Source organism: Taudactylus pleione, unplaced genomic scaffold (genome assembly GCF_031769625.1).
Source record: "Taudactylus pleione unplaced genomic scaffold, aTauple2 ptg000093l, whole genome shotgun sequence".
Lineage (NCBI taxonomy): Eukaryota > Metazoa > Chordata > Amphibia > Anura > Myobatrachidae > Taudactylus > Taudactylus pleione.
In genome coordinates, this window is record NW_028284495.1 from 14948948 (window position 1) to 14972778 (window position 23831).

Genomic DNA, 23831 nt, shown 5'->3' on the forward strand with positions numbered 1-23831 from the left:
GTAGCTTCCATTCTAAGCTAGGCAATGGAGGGTAAATAAAAATGCCACCTAGTATATAATGCAGCACCTCTTCTTTTCCTGTGTCTTAGCATATATAGATTTTGGTTTCCTCCACACTGAAGGAGCTTACCGTTTTATAGTTTCTGGTGATGTACCATCTCATGCTGCCAGCTGTAGACAGGCCGAAATCACCAGTTTGACACCTTCGGTAGCAGAGGTGATTGTAAAAATAAAAAATATGTGCACCTAGACAAGACTGTTCTGTGTGCCAGACAATTTGAAACTGTAGCAACTCTGAGTTCCCCATTCGTAAATGCAGTTCTTTAAATTGACACATGGTTGAAATTGCGACCAAAAGTAGGAGTGGTCAAAATAGTTGAAAGACACCTGCTGGAGGTAAGCCCTTTAGAGTTAGTGGTTTAGGGCTGTATTCTTATGATGATATGTTAACAAATAGTTGGATTAGTGTCAGTGTATTGTTTTTAGTACCTGTACTTTTGTGGAATCTGTTGGAATGCATATATCCATTTAATGATGAATTACTGAAATGGAGTCTGGTACTTAGAGTAGAAGCAGCAATAACTGGCATTTTAGCTAGAACTACTAATCCTCATGAAGGTGCAGGTTCTCTAATACCCCTTTCACATCGTAAACCTGACTCTGACCTGGGATTTTGAACATGGGTCCAACCTGGCTGCGACCCGGTTCAGACCCCTTTCACACCGCACCTTCGACCAGGGTTATTCCCGGGTTGGCCCTGTTGACAATGAACCCAGGTCAACCCTGTAAAACCCTATGGATGTCATTAAAAATTTACTTTTTCAGGCTCACAAAGATAAGATCACAAAAGGGAACACAAAGGAGGGGACTTCTCGCAGCATTGCAGGAATCATGGCTGATGGATTACCACTATGTAGAGCATGATGCAGCTTCTGACAGCATAATGTACAGTTCACTTCATCATCACTCCAATTAGCCATCACTGTAATGAGAGTAGTGGTATTAACCCCTTTCAGACTGCCAAATGCTGCCTCTGCTGTTGTCTGCAGTGTGATGCCTATGTGTCTGGCTGCTGACATCATCAAATGAGACCCAGGAACATCCAATCAACGTTGTTTGCTGAGTCCCGGGTTGGATAACCAGGTCAGGGCCTGTTCACACTGCACTTCAACACGGCTTGTTCCCGAGTTCAACCCTGCTCGATTGCAGGGTTGAAATGCAGAGTCGCCGGACCCGGCAATTTCTCTGGTGGCGTGTTCACACTGCACCTTGACCCGGGTCGACTTGACAATATACCGGGTTACTTTTGCGATGTGAAAGGGGTATAACAGACCCCATGAAATAGAAAGAGAATTTCCTTCAAAAAGCTTCATATTTCTTCATGTACTACATTCAAATCCGGGATCGTCTTGGCCTCAGTAGCCAGAGCCCACAGATTATGGGGTGATACACTCCAAATGGATATCTAGGACACGCTAAACGGGAAGAACTGCTAAGAAATATGGGAAGCATACAAAGAGGGATAGAATTCTCCTATTTGAAGCATCTTTGGACACTTTTGCTTCTTCAGCAAGATCTAAGGCGTCAAAAGTAGAGGCCAGGAAAGCCTCTTGGCTGCAGACACCTAAGAATAGCTTGGCTCTTCTCCCTTTTTAAGGGGATTTGGTCTAAAGATCCATAGTAAAAAGGTAGACCATGTCTAGATAGACACCAGATGTTAGACAGGCAATAGGTCGACAGGGACAAAAGGTCAACACACTAAGGTTGAGAGGTACAAATGGTTGACATGCATATGGTTGACACAAAAATGGTTGACACATGATTTTTGTTAGGGTTAGGCACTTAGCCCACCGCTTAGGGTTAGGCACTTATAGGGTTAGGCGCTTAGCCCACCGCTTAGGGTTAGGCGCTTAGCCCACCGCTTAGGGTTAGGCGCTTAGCCCACCGCTTAGGGTTAGGCGCTTAGCCCACCGCTTAGGGTTAGGCGCTTAGCCCACCGCTTAGGGTTAGGCGCTTAGCCCACCGCTTAGGGTTAGGCACTTACCAGAGGATTAGGGTGAAGATTAGGGGAAAAAAAATACGTCGACCATTTTCATGCTGTACTTTGTACCTGTCGACCTTCGTACCTGTTGACATTTAGCGTGTCGACCTTTTCTCCATGTCGACCTATTGACTATCTAACATCTGGTGTCTATGTAGACATTGTCTACCTTTTTACTGTAGATCTTTCATTCTACATCCTTTTTAGGGAGCCCATCTATGGAGATAGATTGAACACCATGACACTAAAATCTTTTCGAGGGTAATAAAACTGTTTGCCATAAGAGCGAAGGTCAAAATATTTTCATTCATCTTCATTAATTTCGCAATGAAAAAGAGAAAAGCTGTAAACCAGGAAGATATTGTAACAGGCAGAATATTCCTTCTATCTCTACAAAAGCTGAATGTCAAAATCTAAGAGCCTCACAATGAATTTTGTCATAATCAGCCCCTCTCACAGTAAGGGACAGAATTGTGCAATATGGAGACATATGGACACATTCCATCACTGATCAGTGGGTATTATTATTATTATTATTATTCTTTATTTATATGGCTCTACAAGTGTTCTGCAGCCCCTTACATAGTACATAAAACTAGTAAGTTAACAAGTAACTTACAGTACATTACAGTGCAGGACAAGGACACAACTTATATACATTGCTGCAACAGTGATTAAAGCAGTCATAATAAGCAGCAGGGAGTTGGCAGTCAAGTGTTAGGTGCCCTTATGGGGGAGTAAAGAGTAGAAGAAAATGTAAAGAGAAGCACTTGAAGGAAGAGGTCCCTGCTTGTGAGAGCTTATATTCTAAAGGGGAAGGGCAGACAGACAAGCGTGACACAGAAGTGGAAGATAGGGAGGAAAGAGCATGAAGTGGTTTAGGATGAGAGCTGGAAGGCCTTGATGAAGTAGTGGGTCTTGAGAGCCCGTTTGAAGATTTGTGGAGAGTCGGAGAGGGAGAGCATTCCAAAGGTAGGGAGCAGCACGGGCAAAATCTTTGATGCGGGAGTGGGAGGGAGTAATCAGTTGGCAAGAGAGGCGGCATGCATTTGTTGAGCGAAGTGGGCGTGCGGGAGTGTGAAGGGTGAGAAGATCAGAATTCTATGTGGGAGAGGATTTGGTGAGGGCTTTGTATGCGAGTGAAAGAACCTTGAATTGGCATCTGAAGGGGAAGGGCAGCCAGTGTAGGGCTTGAAAGAGAGGGGAAGCAGATGTAGAATGGCTGGAGAGGAAGATGAGCCGAGCAGCAGCATTGAGAACCGACTGTATTGGAGAGAGGTGAGAGACTGGGAGGCCAGCTAGGAGAAGGTTACAGTAGTCCAATCTGGAGATGACCAGCGAGGGGATGAGGGTTTTAGTGGTTTCCTGGGTGAGGAAGGGCAGTTTTAGCAGTTGTAAAAAGAAATGGATACAGGATAGTTTCATCAGCTTCCAAAATGAAATGTCTTTATTCTTTCCAGGACTCCAACAAACTCCGCTTTGCAAAATAGTCTACAAACCTTAATCAAAGACAGAATTATTATGCCAGTTTCATCGGATCAAAAGGGCAGAGGTTTCGATTTCATACTTTCTTGTCAGAAAATCCTCACAAACCTTGTGCTATTATAGGTAACCTAAGTAGACTCGACAGGTTTGGCAATGATAGTCTGTTTCTCATAAAAACAATAACATTTATTCCCACGGCCGTCTGCACAGGAGTTTTTATCATATCCATATATCTACAAGATGATTACTTTTACTCTCTGCCTTTTGGCAGACAGTAAAAGTATCTTCAAGAAGCTTTACAAAAGTACTGGTGACTTTGATGGTGGAATTAGGAAAATATGGTCAAATTTGTGAGACATCCTGTGACATGAAATGAAGAATGAAACCATTACCTTTTTTTCAGAAGCATGGTTGGATTTGGAACATGAGTCAGCTGGTGTCATCACAGGAAATATAATTTGTTGGGTGTCCAATAAATAGCATACAGCACAAAGTTAATCAAAGTTCAGTACTTGGAACATCCATTATAGATCCATCAGCAAACTACAGTAAATCAAATGCTTCAACCTTTGACAGTGTTTTGTTCCACCATACTTGTACCCTGAGCGAGATGGCACATGTGCAGTCTTAAGCTGGAACAGCTAGCCCTGGTGGACCACAAGCAAGACCGCTCAAGATTACAATATCAGATTATCAAGAACTACCAATAAGTCTCTAACATGGTGACAAAACTCAAGATTATAGAAACCAGGAATGCCACTCTTAAGATGGGTACACACCTGAGTGAAGCAACGGTCCGAGTACACTACACGATCTGCTGTAAAATGACACACGATATCACTACAGGGGTGATGTTACTGCACCGTATATTGCATCATCTGATCTGACCTGCAGCACATCAGATGGGACCAGACAATTCATTAAAAAATAAATTGAGGATATACAATATACGATAACCGTTGCGATCCATCGTTTTATCACCTGATTGGCTAATATCATACAGTGTGTACCCAGTTTTAGAATGGCTAATACTGAAAACAGATTGCAGGTTTACCGGCTGGGAAGCGCACCTCTTCACAACGTGGTCATGGAAAGGAAAACTTTGCATAAATGTACTAGAAAATAGAGCAGTATGGAAATCCGTTAAATGGCTTCATCAGCCGTTACTGGGCAAGTCTCTGAAGGTATTAATTTGTCAAGGAGGCACAAGAAGCAAACATATGGTAGTAGTGATAGTAAAACTGATATCTTAAGCATAATGAAACCTATAGTCACTTCTAGCATTCCATGTCGCAGGCAAGGATAGTGGAATTATCTGAGCCGGAGATACAGTATGTTGTTTTAGGGGTATGGTCTCTACACCAGGAAGACTTTCAAATTCTGATAGAAAGATGCTGGCTTTCTCAGCTGGATATTACAGTAACAAAATGTACCAAGATTATTCACTTATTATTCCAGGGACAGGAAGATAATGAAGCATTATCTGCTCCATGGAGCTTCAACTGTCTTATGCCTTTTCCTCTTGCTGAGAAATCTAAAAGAGAGAAATTAGCAGTGCTATTTCTCCCATTTTGACCACACCTGGGCCATGGTTCTCAGCAGCTTGGGAGCTGCTGTAGGAAGATCCATGGCCTCTACCTTTTAGTCAAGATTTATTTATTTAGGGTCCAGTGTTTTAACTATATATTTAGCAAGTACGTTTTATGGCATCGATATTGATATAAACAGCTCAGCGATAAAGGAGCCATCAGGGTCAATAACTCCTACAAGCAAGAAAAAATAAACTCATTAATAGTATTTTGTAGCATTTGGACAAGTTGTATTTCATAATGTGAACTGAGAACAAATCCAACTAAAGCAACTATCCCACAAATGCTTGACTTTTAACAGGATGGGTTTATTAAAGGTATAACCTTAACTACACTCAAGATTAAATGTTTGTCTGTTTTAATTGCACTCAGACTGATCATTTACTTTTTTCAAGTGGTACAGAGCGCCTCTACTGTAGGTCATTTGTGTCTCCATGGGACTCCAATATAGTGCTTGAGACTTATGGATATCCCGTTTGAAACAAGTCTCTTTGAGGTGGATGAAACTAAAGGTAGTGTTGCTGGTGGAAATTACTTCTGCCAGAACGTTTAGAGTCACAAGCCTATATTTAATGATAAAGTGGTTCTAAGAGCCACCGCTTTCTAAAAAGTTAGATCTAGATATTCTTTCAATCAGGATGGGTACAGGATCCCAGCGGCCAAAATTCCAACGCCAGGGTTAGGATACCTGTTGGTAGGTATTCTAACTCCCGCCCTCCCCGGTGCCTGAACCTACAGTGTCTAAACCTAACCTCCCCTTCTGACATGTCTGGATTCCGGCTCCAGTATTCTAAGCGCATGTCGGTATACAGAATGTATCCCTTTTAATCACGAGGTAGTGGCACCATCTGTTTGCTAACAGCAGCTGACTCTCTAGTGAGTGCAATCACTTTAAACTTATCTGGGACTTCAGACCTTAGGGATAGAGAGCAGTTGTTTTCTTCTGTACATGTGTGGCTTAGTAGTTCTTTATAGCCATCCTTATGATATTGCTCCCATTGTAATAGTAGCAAATTATGAGCGATAATTTTCTTTTAAGCACTGTCAGCCCATATTTCACACAAAAGGTTTAGATATTATATATTTTTCAGAGCAGCTTGGAAAGTTACCCAAAGGCACCAATAGAAGAGGAGGAGCGGCATTCTATACCATCCTGTATTTTTTTTTTTTTTAATCTACCTTTCCCTTCCTAAGATAGATCTATGCATTGTATTGGCTTCCATATAGTAATTCTAAGAAAAACAATTAGATCATTATAATTGCCCTTTGTTAATTTTAGGCATTTTTGTTAAAACCCGTTACTTACATAGTAAGTGTGCTTTTAGCTTACATATCTCAGAACTTTTGTTATTCATTTGAAGGTTAAAGCTTAAACTCAAGATTGTGACTATGAAATAGATTAATTCTGACCATTTAAAGAATGGTGTTTCAAAAACCAACATATTGATATTATTTTATTATCACTTTAGGGCAATGCCCCCCCCCCTACCCCTCCCCCCCACCTACCCCAAGGGAAATGCATACATGGCCAGAAGTATGTGGACATCTAATTAGTAGTTTTGGCCCTTTTAGTCACACCTGTTGTAACTGGTACATAAATGGGGTATTCTGTCTTGCATTATCCATAGTCCGACATTAGCAGTAGAATGGGTTGTTCTAAGAAGCTCAGTGACTTTCCATGCGGTACAGTCATAAGATGCCACCATTCCAACTAGTCATTTTGTTAAATGTCTTTCGTGGTAGAGCTGCTATTATTGTGAAGGGAAACATTCTGAGGGCAACAACACCTCAATAATGATCCAGTAGATCACAGAAGCTCACCTACTGAGACTGCCGAGTGCTGAAGCATATAGTATGTAAATATTGTCTGCCACTGGTTGCTGCCCTCACTATAAGAGTTCCAAACTGGCTCCATATTAATGCCCATGGTTTTGGTATGAGATGCTCAACAAGCACATATTGGTGCGGTGATCGGGCATCCACATACTTTTGGCCTGGTTGGGTACGGGATACCATGTCTCAGAATCCTGTAGCCGACATCCTGACAGGGTTAGGATACCGACACCAGTCGGTAAGTATCCTAACCCTCCCTGCACCCAAACCTAACCCTCCCCCTTGTGCATAACCCTAACTCCTAATCCTCCCCTTAACCACCGACTACTTATTGTTGGGATTGTCAGCGTCTGCATCCCGACTGTCGGGATTTCAACTACCTCCCCTTTTGGCCATGCAGTGTAGCTTTACTGCAGTCTGAAATGTTGCAAGTTCCAAATTATTTAGTTTTTACATTGTGCTACTTTTTTTTTTTTTTTTTCCTTTTTGTGCTTGCTTACATATATTTTATAGGTCTCTCTTTAATATATAATGGGTAAAATAAGCATTAGGTCTGTAATGGTGTTTTTATACTCTTAAGAGAAAAGCTTTGTTAATTGATCTTATTCATTATGCTATTGTTTCATTTCTTATTTATTTTGGTCATGTTGTCTGTGGTTTTGTCAAGGGCTGACTCAATTTATGAAGAAATGATACAACGGTATGGGCCTCAGGGATGCTACTTACTTAAAATAAATTCTCGAACGTCTAATAAAGGAACAGATGAACAAATACCCGATCCTTGGAGTCAGTACATCCAGAAAAACAGCATCCACCATCAGGTTGGTATGAAAGATTATCTCAGAAAGAGGGAAACTGGCATGTCAGAATCAAACTGTTGTAGCTGTTTTCTGGGACAGGCTGCAATCAAACTAAATCTCCCTTTTAAAGTGTGCTGGTTTTACCACAAATGTCATCTACTTTACAAACTAGTTTATTTTTCTAGCAGTATTTCCTAATTTTTATGGCAATTACATAGGTAAATAATGGAATTTTTTTTTTTTAAGATTACCATGATTCTTCCCATAGTTACTGTACTTTCATGCAATTAGTGCACCCCAACTTTTAGTTATTATGCTTACCGAGTCCAACTTAGATTAAGCGCCTAATTCAAATAACCACATGTAAGTTCTTACATGTATTTTCACTACATTATTGGGACTTTCCTGAAATATATGGAGAGCATATCCTTGGAGGGACAATAGTTCTGGAATCGGACATACAATTCTGTGAATACGGATTGCTCCTAATAATAAATTATATCAGTGAAGCAGCTATATAATTAAACTGCTACTTGTACAATACAGATATATTATTTATTTTTTCATTGTATGTATTTTACTTGTGACTAGTCAACTTGCTTATAACTTATGTTTTCATTTTGACATTACTTTTATTAAAATATATTTGGGATTCTGACTGTTGAATTAGCGCTCCTTTAAATTATTTTTTTTATCCTGTACAGTATTTTAGTAGGTGCAGATCCTTCTCTTGTGAGCTAATTTTTCTATATACTAATTGCACCTACCTCTACTTTTTCTATCCTTAAAATGCTATCTTCTGGCCTCCTTTAAGGGTGCTCCTTGTCCAACGACACTAGTCTGTTGGCATCGCTTCAATTTTCCCATTATTCTGGTTCACAGACTAATCACATCTTCACATAGACCTCTTAAAACTGATGGAAATCGGACTATGCCACTACAGGGACTGATGTTTCAGTCACCTGAGAAGCATTAAGATCAGAAAACTTAAGGCGTTGGCCAGCAAGTTTCTTAATTAGGGATGGAGGCACTACCCCATTATCTAGGCGTTTCATATTCCTGGAGTGGAAAACTGATGTGTCAAAGAAATCTGACGTGGTAAATCATCATAACATCATAGTTTGCGAACTGTTACCAGGACCTTTTAACGCTGACTGTGAATGTTATCGTTGTTCCTTGGTGTTACTGATGTTATGGTTGTTCCATGGTGTTACTGATTGGTCAATCATTTTTCCCCTCTTTGGCAACGCTACTGTGTCTTGGCTTTTTTCATAGCCTGGACTCACCTAGAAGGGCCTAGTACTCGTAGTGTTTCCCATACGCCTTAGCATTATAAGATCTCTATTAAATGGGACCTGTATATACTGGGATGTAGGTGTAGCCTAGATCATAAACTTATGTAGAAAATCATCTCTGGTGACATCACAGCGAAGTTTATTTGGATATGCTTCTCCATTGGATCACTGGACTTAGATTGAGTTTGTTTTGATAAGTCTTTTTGCTACTCATTCAGAAGGTAGATCTATGCCCATTTGCACTAAATACAGCAGCCTATTTATTATTATGGGGAAGAAAGTTAGGGGTTGATTTTTTATTTCACAGGGAATTTCAACTTGCCTCAGTTTTTGTCATTAATGGACCTTGTACATCCCTAATATTTCGGAAGGACCATCCCATTGTGACATCATCATTGTTCATCAATATGTTGATAATACTAAGCTTCTCTTATGCATTACTTAATTTGGCCTACTACAGTGGGTCACATTTCCCTTCTCATACCTAGTGTACCTGTTACACATTACAAGTAACTTCTCCAAATCCCCTTTCTTCTTCTTTTTCTCTTGCTACTGCTGTCCTCCATCTCATAAATCCAGTACCACCTACACTCCCAGAAAAATCTGTATTTTACACATAATTTAGTAATCTTTATAATGTCAACCATCACTGGTTGTTTTATTTGCTTAATGTACTTCTCTGTTCTCCTAGGATTCTTATGAAGATAATTCTAATACTGTCTTACCAAATAAGAATTTGGATCATGTCATTTCCCTGGATGGTTTGGAGCACACTATGAAAGGTTGGAATACTTTTCAAAATGTCGGGTTCATGTAGATCCACGATATGTAAATAGTGTGTTTTCAACACCACCTGTATAGATTCTCTTAGGGACACAGTTTGCGTTCCATAAAGCTCCTTGTAATTCTATGTTCATCTAATATACGTTTTCTGTATTTTCACTAAATTAAAGTAAGTATGCTGAAAGTAAGGGTTATTTACAATAAAAGGCTATTAGGGTATGACATATTTAAGGAAGACAATCCCTTCATAGTACTTGGCCATCAGTACAGCAGTTTAGGACCCTGGATGATTAATGTTATTTTGTTTATTCCAACTTCTATGGTTGGCAGAAGTGGATGTGTGACCTCTTTACCTTACCCTTAAACGGTCCTGTCAGGGACCCTGTGTTTTTTACACTGTGAAGATTGTTCTCAAAGAGCGATAGGGTGGGGTTGGAAGTAGGTAGATACGTTCTTTGAGATAACAATGTAAACTTGGGGTACAGTTATAAAATTTGCATTTGGGAGTCCAAATCCAGAGGACCATAAGGCACAATAAAATCATAAAGCCATTGGAATCTCACATTTTCCAAATTTGCTTGAGGAAATAAACTGTTGCAATGTCAGATATATGTTTTATATTAAGGAGTAGATTTGAGAACCAAGGGAACGATGATCACCATGAACTTCACATGCCTTCCGATTTAGCTTTTTAACGATTATATGTGTTTCCTTGTGATTTTTTTCTACAATGTAAATTGGGATCCTTTTGTTGGCTTTCCCCATAGAAGCTGTGTCGAACAGTTTAAAGAGTCACCCACTTGACCAGCTAGGCGATGCTGGTAGTAGTGTTGATGGACTTGATAATGGGAGACTACCGGGTCCAATAAGTGACACAAAAAAGACATTGGCTGGAACACCTCATGGCAGTTGTTTGTCTCTCACTGACCATGATCGCATCAGGCAGTTCATACAGGAATTCACCTTCCGGGGACTCATACCGCACACAGAGAAGATAATCCGACAGCTGAATGATCAGGTTAGTAGGTTTCTGCTTTTCCAGTAATCCTACCTTTGTGCAGTCAACGTTACATGGTGTATGGTGATTCCAGAAAAAGGGTTTGGCAGGCGATCCTGGCGCACACAATGCCGGCGGTCACAGTCCCGGCACCGGAATCCCGACTGTTACTCTTAACCCCTGTTACCCTAACCCTCCTTTTCCACATCCCCCCCGCCCCCCTTCCCCTCAGCCTTTCCCTAAACCTCCCCCTCCGCAGCTTAGCCCTAACCACCCCTTCCCCGCAGACTAACCCTAATTATCACTGTCGGAATTCCTGCACCGGGATTCTGAGTGCCGGCACTGACTACATCCCCCCAAAAATGTTTCTCTTGCAGCAAGGCTGGGGAACACTGCGACCATAGGATTGTAGGGTAGGGTGGGGCTGGAGCTGGCACTTTAAATTAAACTGTAGCTTTAAAACCTATGTTCCTCCCCCCCTGCAATCCCACAATGTTCTTTAAGTGCCTGAGGAGTAGGGCACGTTGTTAGGGGACTGCTACGTAGCTCTTTGTTGTAGTTTAGTGGGGGGGGGGGGGTTTATACATTTCTTGTTTTTTCGCCTCCAGCACACCCACTATGGGCATACAGTTTTCCGGTCAGGCAGCCTGAGCGTTCCCTCCCCTAAGGGTGGCTTTTGATTGTCCCATGGTCCAGTGTTCCCCAGCCTTGCTGCAAGAGAGAATAGGATTTTTGGTCGATTTACCATTGAATCCTATTCTCTTAAGCAGGCTGGGGAACACTGCGATCCCTCCCTCACGCTCAGTCGTGCGAGGTGTTCCTGCTATTCCTCTCTGGACTCTTTAAAAAAAAAAAAAAAAGTACTGGAATTGTGGGATTGCAGGGGGGAGGAGCATAGCTTTTGAAGCTACAGTTTAATTTAAGTGCCAACTCCAACCTACAATTCCATGGTCACAGTGTTCCCCAGCCTGCTTAAGAGAAAAGGATTCAACGGTAAGTTGGCCAAGAATCCTATTATATCTATCAAACCGTGTAATTGATACCTCACTGCTTTCATTATTTTATAGATGCTTAATATAGGAGTCCTACTTTGACTTTATATTGTACAATCAGTTATTTAAACAGCCTTGCATTTTTTTTAAAAAAATTATAATTTATTTGCAGTTAGACAGATGGTACTTGGGTGGAAAATTGCTCTCCAGGTTGGGATTGAGAAACTGCTTTGGCCAATGGTAAAATAGATTAATACTTGACAGTGTTATTAAATTACACAATATAAATACATATTAATTACTTGTGCCTATTTAGCGCTCTCTCTCTCTCGCATGGAAAAGATCAGTTATGTTACAGCATGACTCCCAGTTGTTTCAGCAAATGCATTTTCATTACAGTTAATATCCAGGAAGGGGTTGAGTCGGTCATTGTTTTCTGCCACAAAGAAATGGTTCAGCGGTAGCAAAGTACCAGAGAAAAGCATTAACGAGCTGAAGAATACCTCAGGATTATTGTAAGTCGTCTTGTTTCTGGAGTTCGATAACATTAAACACTCAAATGTTCTCATGATTAGTTTGCCATAAATGAGGCTGAATTGAGCAGCATTGTAAAAAGTAAAAGCGAGTGTACGAGGTGGTCCTTATAGGTTGTAGGCTGGACGCTGAAGGCATGATGTTACTCTGTCCAATATGTACATTTGCTGATTGCAAAAAAAGGTTCCAGCAAGTAGTTTTATGGGGGCAGTCCCAGAAACTAAGGATGTGTTGCGAACTTGTTCTTTGTTATGTGTTTGGCAGATATTTGTGCAAATAGAAACAAATTAAACCCAGCATATTTTGCAATACTTACTTAAGTGACCATTATTGCCTTATATATTGCATACACACCTATAACTTGATAGTCACTCTGTGGGTGGCATTAGATGCACATCCTAGCTCCAGGCATAAGTAATTCTTCTGTTCCTTTTCATTGGTAGTAGAGAAAAGCAAAATCTACTTTTTATTTGCTAATAGGGAACTTACATCAGAGACAAACATATATACACAAATATATTGTGACGACAAGCGAGTGCTCCTCTACCGCTGCACCATCTTCACAGTGACATCTTTTCTGTCTTGTGCATCTATCACTGGGTAGAAGGTGCCGCGGATGAGGAGGAAACCGCTTGCTGGCACAGGTAAGATGCAGGGCTTGGGAGGGGGGCTGCTCAGAGGAGGGGGCCTTATTATTCTAAACATGAGCAAGGTATGATATTACAGCACTAATTCATGCTGTATCCTGCAGGTGGAGGTCTGGTATCTTCTGCTCCTCTGTCAGACTGACAGGGGGAGATGTATTATCCGGATTATGCGGTTTAGTGGTATCAGCGCACATTATGTGCGCTGATACCACTTCTTCCCCTGTGAGGTTGTATTTCAAATGATGGGGTCGATACACCCCCCGTCATTGGCGCTGCTATCTACAAGATAGCGCACCGATGTGCCAGGCAATGTATGAACGGTCAGTGGCACTGACCGTTCCGACAGCTACTGCTGTCATTGCCCTAACACCATAACAGGGACAGCACTGTCCCTGGCTGCGGCAGCTGCTGGGCTTTGGGCTGCACTTGAGATCTCGCGCATGCCCAGTGGAGCCGTTTGGGAGGTGTGAGACAGCGCATCAGCCCTAGGTTGATGCGCTGTGGGCTCTGGTAGGGATCGTCGGTACAGCTTCCTGGTTCGCCACGGTAAAGAGGTGAAGCTGGAAGAGTTATAGCGACACAATGTATGCCGCTGTAGTACATTTCCCCCACACCGTGGTGCTGGACTGAGACCTCATAGTCCAGATCCACATATCCAGCATGTCACTTATATGGGAAAATAAAAACACTGAGTGAGTGATATGTCACTAATTGGTAGCTCCAGTCCTGTATGTATGCAGTATCACCTTATGGTGTTTTTAATGTAATAATTGCTTTTTAAAAGAGTGTGATATATTTGTGTTCTAGATATCCTCCAGAAGCTCCCGAGCTTCAGATTAGGAAAATGGCTGATCTGTGTTTTTTGGTGCAACATTACGATCTGGCATACAGCTGCTATCACACTGCAAAAAAGGACTTTTTGAGTGACCAAGCAATGCTTTATGCGGCAGGTGCTCTGGTATGTATCACCACCTTACAAATTGTTCTAGAAACAGTAGCCTCCATTTGCAGCTCTTATATTTGATTTCATATATTTTAGCAAAGTTTATAAATGTTGGAGACTATGCATAGGTGAAATTTTCTACTGCTTTTGCCCTGTCCGATCTGTCTAAATATCTTATACAAATTTCTTTGCAGGAAATGGCTGCAGTATCTGCTTTTTTACAGCCTGGTGCTCCCAGACCTTACCCTGCTCATTACATGGACACTGCAATACAGACATACAGAGATATATGCAAGTAAGAAAAGCAAACTTTGTGGAGGCATTTATGATTCCAGTTTGTAACTTAATACATTTGCAGGAGAGTTTCTCTATACATCCAGCTAAGGGATACTGAGTACACTGATGTATTGAGTGCAGACAAGAGCATAGGCACTTTAATTTCACTGGCAAAAGTTAAGCCCCCCTCTTTACCCCTATTGCCTGTAAGGGAATTCAGTATTCTTTAGTGCCCTTATAAAAGCTTTACTGGTTGTATATTCTCCTTCATCCATGGGGGACATGGATTCTGACAAAGGGATTTTACTGGTAAGTACAAAAATCCTGTTTTTAGATATATTTTCTGGAACGGGTATACATTGTAGATCTGAAGTCCCCCATCCAAGTGCTTATCAAACCACTGATCTTCCTGAACACAAAACATATTGTCAATATTGTACAGATCTAATGCTTTTGCGTCCATGGATGACATAAGGTGCAATGACAGCAACTTATAAGCATGCCCTCTCTTAGGAACAGCGTTAGGGTGTCTCCCAAATGTATGTGTAGAGGAAACCGGATTTTTATACTTACTTTAAATCCTTTTCAGTCTGTTGGAGAACACAGAACACCCTCCCTTTATGCTCTTTTGTTCAGTTATTGTTCATTGTTTCTTTCGCTGCTGTTTTAGTTGGGATCATTCTCGTAGAACGTTGGCTTTCTCTGCTGTGCTCCTATTACTGTTCTTTGGGCCTTACTTTATTTTCTAAAAAAAAAAAAAAGTTCCTGACAGTCAGAGGGGGATGAAGAATTAGCTTTTTTCCCGCAAAGACACAAGCTCCTGCGACCACACTGTACACCAGTGTAAACCATGACCCATTGAGCTGAGAAATGGTATTTGTGTACCTACGTTGAATCCTTTTCTGAGTATTCAATCCCTAAAGCTCAAGTAATTTGGAGAAAAATAGTGCGAATACTAACTAGAATGTGGCTGGTGGGTAGACTGCACTAGTCCTAACTCTTATTTATTTTGCTCTGATGTTACAGTGTAGCTGGATTTCTAAATCTGAAGGTACTTTTCAACCATAAAAATAATTAAATTGTGTTAAATTAAATTTTATTTCTTCTTTTTATTATACTGCATTTTGGGGATTACTTTTAGGCACAGACTAAACCTGTCACTGATCTGTACTAGTACTGATGGTCTCTGCACTATATATTTAAAAAAAAACACATAGTAGATGCAAAGTACTAAGAGAAGGTCTTTGTTAAGTGTTCATGGAATTGTAGCAGCATCCATTGCAATATTTTAGATTGGTATTCCCCCGAAATAATAATTTTAAAAATAGATTAAAACATAGTAGCACACCAAACCTAGCAGCACTAATGTGCCACAGAAAAAACACAATCTCAATATTACAAATGTATTATGAACTAGCAGATGTCTTATGCTGCTAAATATATAGTATATGATGCAAACGGACTAACCTGTATGCAGAAATTACAGACCAGAATATGTCTAAACCTCATAATTTGAAAAACAGTGACCACTAAGTAGCATTTAAGGATAATGACAAACACAACATCAGTCTACTATTAGTAGCATAAGGTAAACCCTCAAATAAAACTGCCTCATTTTGAGTTGCACTTGAAACCAATACTTGGAATCTCCCAGTTTTTTCAGCCTGAAACAAAACTAATTTCACATGATAGATCACCAATGAGGTTCTCCAATTTTCTGGGGGAAAAAATGGGATGCAGTCAGAAAGGTGACGGTTGCAACGCCGACCACCGGCTTCCCGACTGTCAAATCCCGGCAAGGTACTAATGACTGGCGTCGAAAACCCGGCGGCTGTCATTAGACTTACGCCAGGAGCCCGACAACCGGCATAACGAACGCAGGTAAGCCGGACGCGGACAGCCGTGGGGGGGGGAGGGTTAGGTTTTAGGGCTCCCGGGGGGACTAAGGGATATACACCCCCCCGGGAGGGTTAGGTTTAGGCTAGGGGAACAGGGGCTTAGGGTTAGGCACCCCCAGGGGGAGGTTAGGCACCCCCACGGGAGACTTACGTTTAGGCTGTGGGGACGGAGGGGGTTAAGGGGAGACTAGCGTTAGTTATACTTACCTTTTTAGCGGTCGGGTTCTTTACCCCTGCCGGGCTTCCCATGCGGCCGACGGTATTACATACTACATCCAAAAAAATGGCTCCGCATATAAAGAATTTGCAAGTCCTTGTAGGTTACTGCGTGCAATCAGAGCTTATTCAGGGTGCGACCATTTAATCTACTATTGGTTGACAGCATGTCTTTCATATGCACTGCTGGAGCCTCACTTACCCTATATGCTGGGGTTGCCCATCTACTAACTGTACATTCAGACCACAACTGCAGGCTTAATCTGCTTGTGACCCTAATTATGACTCTCGTAGGAAGAAGCTGCAGTCTTCATGTTCATCCACCATTCCATCCAGCGCAGATCATTCATGCATATGGTCAAGTCTAGCGGCACTATCCAATCATTAGTTGCATAGAAAATTAAGTGTATCGCTCATTCCCTCTGCAGTGCTTACAGTAAATGGTCCCAGAACTGAGCAGCCCAATGCATAGTGCTGTGTGAAGGTACCGGCGCTGCTTAGAGGAAAGGTCTATAACAAAACAATATAATAAGATATAAACTATTTTGTACTGTTGAGGATAGAGTCACTCTCGTTAATTTTGATGATAAACAATAATATACTTTATAACCAAAATTTTGCAAGCTAATATGTCTATTTTGGTTCATTGCTATTATCTTTCCCTTTTATTTTACTCTAGGAATATGGTTTTAGCAGAAAGGTGTGTCCTGTTAAGTGCTGAAATTTTAAAAAGTCAGGGTAAATATTCGGAATCTGCTGCCCTCTTGATACGTCTGACAAGTGAGGTGAGAACAAAAACTTCTGCCATATCTATGCAAGGTTCAGTTTGTAAGCAAAACGATTGCAGTATTGAAGTGAAAAACGGGGACACTGCGGGTTTAGAGGGGAGGCTAAGGAGTAGGCACTAAATAGTTAAACTGATGGAGTTGGAACATCCCCCCCCCCCCCCCCCCTTTCCTCATCCGCCAAGCCCTGCCACCTTCTGCAGCAACTCAGTTTTTATTTAGTGCCTGCAGGAGTCTAGCCTAATTTTCTTTCTATTCTAGGTTACCTGAAACCCCTTATGAGGCTAGGCTCTGGGGGGGCAGGTTTTAGGACAGTGCTGGCAGCCGGCCTCTTTCTTCCATGTCACAACCCGCTCCCGACCTCGGAAAAGGGTCACAAGGCATCTGCGGGTGCTGTGGGGCCCTATTTTCTCCTTCAGGAGGCCCCCCTCATTGATGCTGTAATGATTCAAATGCTTGGTGTTGTATATTTTTATTCAATTTGTGTCTTGGTCAAAAATGTAAACCCACAGTTAGGGTTTGTGCATTACAGCACACTGAATGTGTATTTTTTTTTTTTTTTTTTAATTCTTTATAAAAGGAAACAGAAAAGAAAAACAACAGCAATAGATGAAATAAAAAAAAAAAAAAAAAATAATAATTTCCTTTTGTATTTTTATGATTTTGAAAAGAATAGGGTGGGGAAGGGAGAGGAACAAAAAGAGTAAGTGTGTGTGGGGGGGGGGGGGGGGGGAAGGACATAGCAGACCTAGCTCAGTAGTCAAGAGAGAGCAGACTGCAAAAGTAAAAATAGAGCCAAAACCCAAATAGAGAAACAAATAGTTCAATAAATCTCTTACTTAAACAGAAGAAGCTATATTCATCGTGGAGGACCCATAGGCAGCAGTGGAAGCAATCAGTAGTCGGCGTATAAGAGGGGGGGGAGCGGTGATAGTGCTCTCTATGAAACCAGGGAGCCCATATAATCAAACTTATGTCATGTAGATAGTAATACTTTCCATGCTTGCAATATACCAGGAATACTTTTTAAGGACTTGAAGCGTAGTGGGAGCAGGGGTTTTCCAATTCCGAGCGATTAAAGATTTAGCCGCAGCAGGAATATGGGAAAACAATTTGACTGTGAGCTCACATCTGGGAACGGTCGAGAGAGAAGGAAATACAAGGGTTAATTGCTGTTCAGATAGGGAGTTCATAATAGAATGGACCCCGAGTCCAAAATGGGATCATTTGAGGACAGTGTGCCCCTTTGACCACAGTTCCGCCAGCAACTTTGGCTTGGAGGTAGGGTACATTTTGGAGAGTCTGTTCAGTGTGTAATACCACCAATTAATAGTTTGTATGCAGTTTCCTTAATTTGTGTAGAGATGGAGTTCATGGATATTCCTTCCCTCACCTCCTTCCAACAGGACCCATCTGGGGGTAGCCCCAAATCCCTTTCCCTTTCTCATGTGTGATGACTGTGAGATTCACAGGTATTATCAATCGGTAAATTATATATAGATGAAATCGTACCTTTTACAGAGTGGGGAACTAAGGCAAAGTCTTTCAAAAGTGGTGGGAAAACGTGAGGTATCTGCTTAAGGAAGGAACAAAAGGAAGTGACAGTTCTAAAAAAAAAAAAAAAGGGGGGAGGGGGCAATTTATAGCAGCCATGGAGCCCCAGGTATTACAGATTTTAAGGTTGTAGATCTAATCTCTGCCTGCTCTCAATTGAGATGGGAAATTTAACTGCAAAGACTCTGACTATAACATATTCGTCCATCAGCCAATTAAGGGACGGTAGAGAGGACTGAGGATGGATAAGGGAAAGAAGGAGATCATCCGCAAACGGAGAAATTTTAAATTCACGGGAACCTACCTATACTCCATGTACTATGGGGGAGAAGAAGAAAACTCTCTTGTTGGGGGCACTTGAATGTAAAGGTTATAATAAGAATAATATATAAAAAATAACTTTTATTAGATATATTTTAAAATACCAAAAACAAGTCTGAGCCTGTTACTTATTGGCATTACTGTTGGAATAACAGCTATAAATTATCACAAGCAGAACACGAACATACATAGAACATAAGACAACATATAATACAATACTTATCACAATTATGTGAAGCTAAGTGAAATATTACAAATAGGTCTATAATTCTCTGTCTCATACAATATTGAGACCTATATAAAACATATACTAGTTCAATGACCTCATAATGTCGTCATAGCACAATGGCTAATCAGAATTACGGCAGAAGCATACAAGGAAATCTTCTAGAAAAGAATGTGATAATAACCATACAATATTCAATATAGGTTACGTGAGATATCACAGCACAATAACACTGAACAGTAATCAGAGAAATACAATGATAAGGGGGTCAGATGAAATAATAGCTGACCCTGCAAATATCAAAATGAATATAAGTAAATCACAGGTTGTAATGAGAGGCAGATCACACGTAGGTCGCCTGTGATGCCACCCAGGTACTTGTAGACAGTAAGGTTATAGGAAAAAGTAAAGCTACTCCTTTATGTGGAGTTTACAAAATAGCAGCTGCTGCATGCCATTGTATAACCATTGAATGGCATGTGAGCGTACTATAAAGGTACTCCCAGGGTAGGGAATAAGTACAATGAGTATCTGCTGTTGGACTGCGTTAAAAAGAAGGTCCTGGTGTAAACATTGCAGGAACCTCTAATAGGCGCACCCCAATGAGAGTACTCATAGAGACAATAGTTATCGTAATGAAATAACACAGCATAGGTTTGCGATCTGTGCTGCTGCCAGTCATATACCAAAGGTAGTGGTGAGTGGTGGGAAACCCAGATCGCATATGCAGTGATAGGAAGAAAGAGTATGAGTGTAGCTGCACTATGGCTAGTACAGGACAAGTGGAGCTCTGTTGCCCTAAAGGTATTGCAGGGTCACAAACTTGTCTCTGTTAAATAAAGCCACTCAGTGCGATAAAGAAAGTGTAGTATGAAAAGTACCTGAGTGCTCACCTCCAGGGAGCCGGTGTGTAGTATAGAAAATCTGCCACTAGAAGAGCCTGTCAGTATGCTGCCATGACGAATCCCGCCTGTACACAGCCGGATTCGCGGGTCTGAGACGCGCGTTTCACTGTCGCTTCCTCAGTCAGATGCATGTGGACTGTGATACACAGGTGATCTTTAACCTGCGTTGTGACCAATGGGAGAGCAGCTGCTGTGTGTTGCAGATGCAATACCCTTGTCAATAGGTCCAAGTGTTAACTCCCTCTATTGGTCCGCAGCAACAGGAGGGAGTGAGTCATAGGAGGGGGGAGTGTTTGGGTTAGATGAAGCTCATAACGATCAGGCTAACAGGCTAAGGTGGAAAACCTGACTAGTAGCTGAAGTGTCTGTCTTGCAGCAAAAATAGTTATGCAAAAATGCTAATACCAAACATACAGATATATAAATAGTAGATATAAATAAGTGTGTATAAAATGATTAGAATAAAGAGAATGATACCAAAATAAAAATAAATAAAAATAAAAATTAAAAATATTAAAGATAAAAATAAATATAAATATAAATAAAAATAAATATAAAGATAATAAAAAAATAATAATAATAATAATAATGAGTAGATAATAAATAATTAATAAATATATGAATGGTGATGTGATGACAGTGATATATTCTAGAAAAGTGTATACAAATGTGAATACAGATTGTGTGCAGAAATACCTTGACATAAGTTGACATGAAGTATAAGGTAAATACCAAAAGGATATGTTGGATGTATAGAGTGATCAGGAATTAAGGTTATAAAATTGATGAAACATCAAAGTGATGAGAACATGGCTAAGATAAACAAATGAGAAGACAAATGAAAACAGTGTGGGGTAATGAGTATTCAATAATAATGCTGAGATATGTATTTATACATAGAGAATAAGTGTATGTGGAGATGGTGGGAGAGAAAAAAGTGTAAAAAAATGTAAAAAAATATATATTAAGAAATATGTGAAATATCAAGTTTAAGAATTGGTCACTAAAATACTAAAATGATGTCTGTGTTGGAGTTAAGCTTCCAATGATCGTCCATTGCTGCTTGCATATAAAAATTAGTCAGACATGACATAAGTTTAAATGAAAAAAGACCTCTCAGAGAAAGATACTGTAGTTGATCATTTCATTGAGTCCATTAGGGCTCACAGTATTGAGTCTAAAGGTCCAGTTGCTTTCCCTCTGTAGTAATATTTTTGTCAAGTTGCCACCTCTTATGCCCAATCTAATATGTTCTAGCCCAAAGGCTTTCAGATCTTGTGTTGTTCCATTGTGGTATTTTAAGAAGTGTCTGGCGACAGATGTCAGTTTCTTCATTTTAGTGAGGTCGCTTCTTGCATTTTTGATATTCCCCACGTGTTCTAAGATTCTGTTTAAAGATGCGACTTGTCATGCCTATGTACCTAAGGTTGCAACTGCACTCCAAGCAGTATATAACCCCCATAGCATCACAGTTGATAAATTGTGTTAGCATGATAGTCTGGCCATATCTATCGATAACGTTATCTTTTTTGGTGATATAGCCACAGGCTTTACACTTACCACATGGGTAAGTACCTTTTAATTTCATCTGCCTTCTGGGATTTCCTACAAAATGGCTCTTTACCAGTCTATCCCTGAGATTTGGGGATCTTCGCCAGCTAAAGGTGGGTTTACTCTCCAGAGAATTTCTCAGATCATCATCCATGAGTAAGACATGCCAATGTCGTGTGACGATTTCCTGCAATTCTCGCCACTCATTACAGTAATTTGTAATGAAACGTACTTGGTTTTTTGTTTCACTAGATTTGTTGTTGGAGAAGATCAGGGTCTGTCTATCCGTTTTGAGAGCCTGGTATTGGGCACTCTTAATCATTTTCCTACTATAACCTCTGCTTAGGAGGCGTTCAGAAAGATCTTGACTTTTGCGCAGAAAGGTCTCATCAGTTGTGCAATTTCTTCTGAGTCTCAGAAACTCACCCTTAGGTAAGTTTTTGATAGTAGGCGGAAAGTGAGCACTACTGCAATGAAGAAGACTATTCGTAGCTGTTTCTTTTCTGAATAGTTCTGTTTGTAGGTATCCATTCTCATTAGTAAAGAGGTGAAGATCAAGAAAGGTGGCATTATCTCTGCTAAAGGTATATGTAAGTTTCAAATTTATTGAGTTTTTGTTCAACTCCTGGATAAAGGTAAGTAGGTCGTTCACATCTCCCTGCCATATCATAAAGATATCATCAATATATCTTAGCCAGGTGGTTATATGGCTGGTAAATCGTTCATTCGACTCTTTGAAGACAATTTCCCTCTCCCACCAACCGAGGAACAGGTTGGCATATGTCGGTGCACATGCTGCACCCATCACCGTTCCTCGGATTTGGTGGAAGAATTTGTCATCAAATGTAAAGAAATTTTTGTAAAGGATGAACTCCAATAAATCCAGTAAGAACTCTTTAAACTCGTCCATCCCCTCCATCTGTAGGAAATATCGAATTGCTGAGATGCCGATGTCATGTTGGATACTCGTGTACAAAGATTCCACATCTAAAGTGACCAATAATTGGTTTTCTTCAAGTTGTACATCATGTATCTTTTTGAGGACATCCCTAGTATCTTGGACATAGGATGGTAAGGTATCGACGTGATGTCGTAAGTGTTGGTCTAAAAAGATACTGGCTTGTTCAGATAGTCCCCCAATTCCCGAGACAATTGGTCGTCCTGGAGGGTTGTGAATGTTTTTATGCACTTTGGGTAGCATGTAAAAAGTGGGTGTTTTAGGTTTGTCCACAATTAAAAAGGCGTGTTCTTGTTTGGTAATGACGCCTTTTGTGAAAACATCATTGACAAGTTTATGATATAGTAAATTATATAGTTCTGTGGGATTGAAAATCATTTGTTTATAGCAGGTTTTATCATATAATTGCCTATATGCTTCCTTTAAATACATATCCTTTGACCAAAGGACTATGTTACCCCCTTTATCTGAGGGTTTGATAATTACATCGTCCCATTGATTTATCACCTTAAGTGCTTGTCTTTCATCCTGATTAAGATTGTCGCTCGAATGAGAGGTATCTTTGTTACTGTGTGCTTTGTCCATGTCGCGGGAGATTAGGTCCAAAAAGATCTTAACTTCAGGACATATCATCTCTGATGGTGTGAACGTGCTCTTCTTTTTACAGATGTTTCTGCGTGTAGATAACACTTCTGGAGGGCTATTGGTAGATTCATTTACTTCCATAAGTTCCTCTAAGTCTATCAAAGCTTGTACTTCTTCCTCTGTATGAAAGGGTGGGAGAGTATCTCCAGAAAATAGCCCTTGAGTTTGTGTATCAATAACCGTCAAATCACTTTTGTCTTTATTTGAAAAAAACATTTTTAAAAGTAATTTGCGTCCGAAGAGACGTAAGTCCTTTTCCCATGTAAATCTGTTAAATGTTTTGCTGGGAGAGAACGACAGTCCCTTACTTAGTACCTCCATCTCAGTAGTCGTAAGGCACCTAGGTGACAGATTGATAGCCTTCAAATTGGATGTCACCTCTAATTCTTGTTGCGGATTCTGGACGATGTTCTCTGGGGTATGGGAGAGTCCCAAGTCCTTGGGTCTCTTCCCCTTCTTGATACTTCTCCTCGTCCTCCTCTTTTTGTACGGAAACCTCGCGTACTCCAGCTTTCTTCTAAAAAAGTGAGTGTGTTCCTGCGAGGTGGTGATACAAG

At 40.7% G+C, this 23831-nt stretch overlaps 1 protein-coding gene across 2 annotated transcripts in view; it reads left to right on the forward strand.

The window, feature by feature from the left end:
* The window catches only part of TRAPPC8 (trafficking protein particle complex subunit 8), a 166859-nt gene that overhangs the window by 38914 nt on the left and 104114 nt on the right, over positions 1-23831 (forward strand). For both annotated transcript variants that reach the window (XM_088469576.1, XM_088469577.1), the window contains 7 exons: positions 7616-7769; positions 9735-9825; positions 10594-10844; positions 12215-12330; positions 13804-13954; positions 14134-14234; positions 17009-17114. In XM_088469576.1, coding sequence (XP_088325702.1) covers positions 7616-7769; positions 9735-9825; positions 10594-10844; positions 12215-12330; positions 13804-13954; positions 14134-14234; positions 17009-17114 — 970 coding nt within the window. The remainder of the gene's footprint in view (positions 1-7615; positions 7770-9734; positions 9826-10593; positions 10845-12214; positions 12331-13803; positions 13955-14133; positions 14235-17008; positions 17115-23831) is intronic.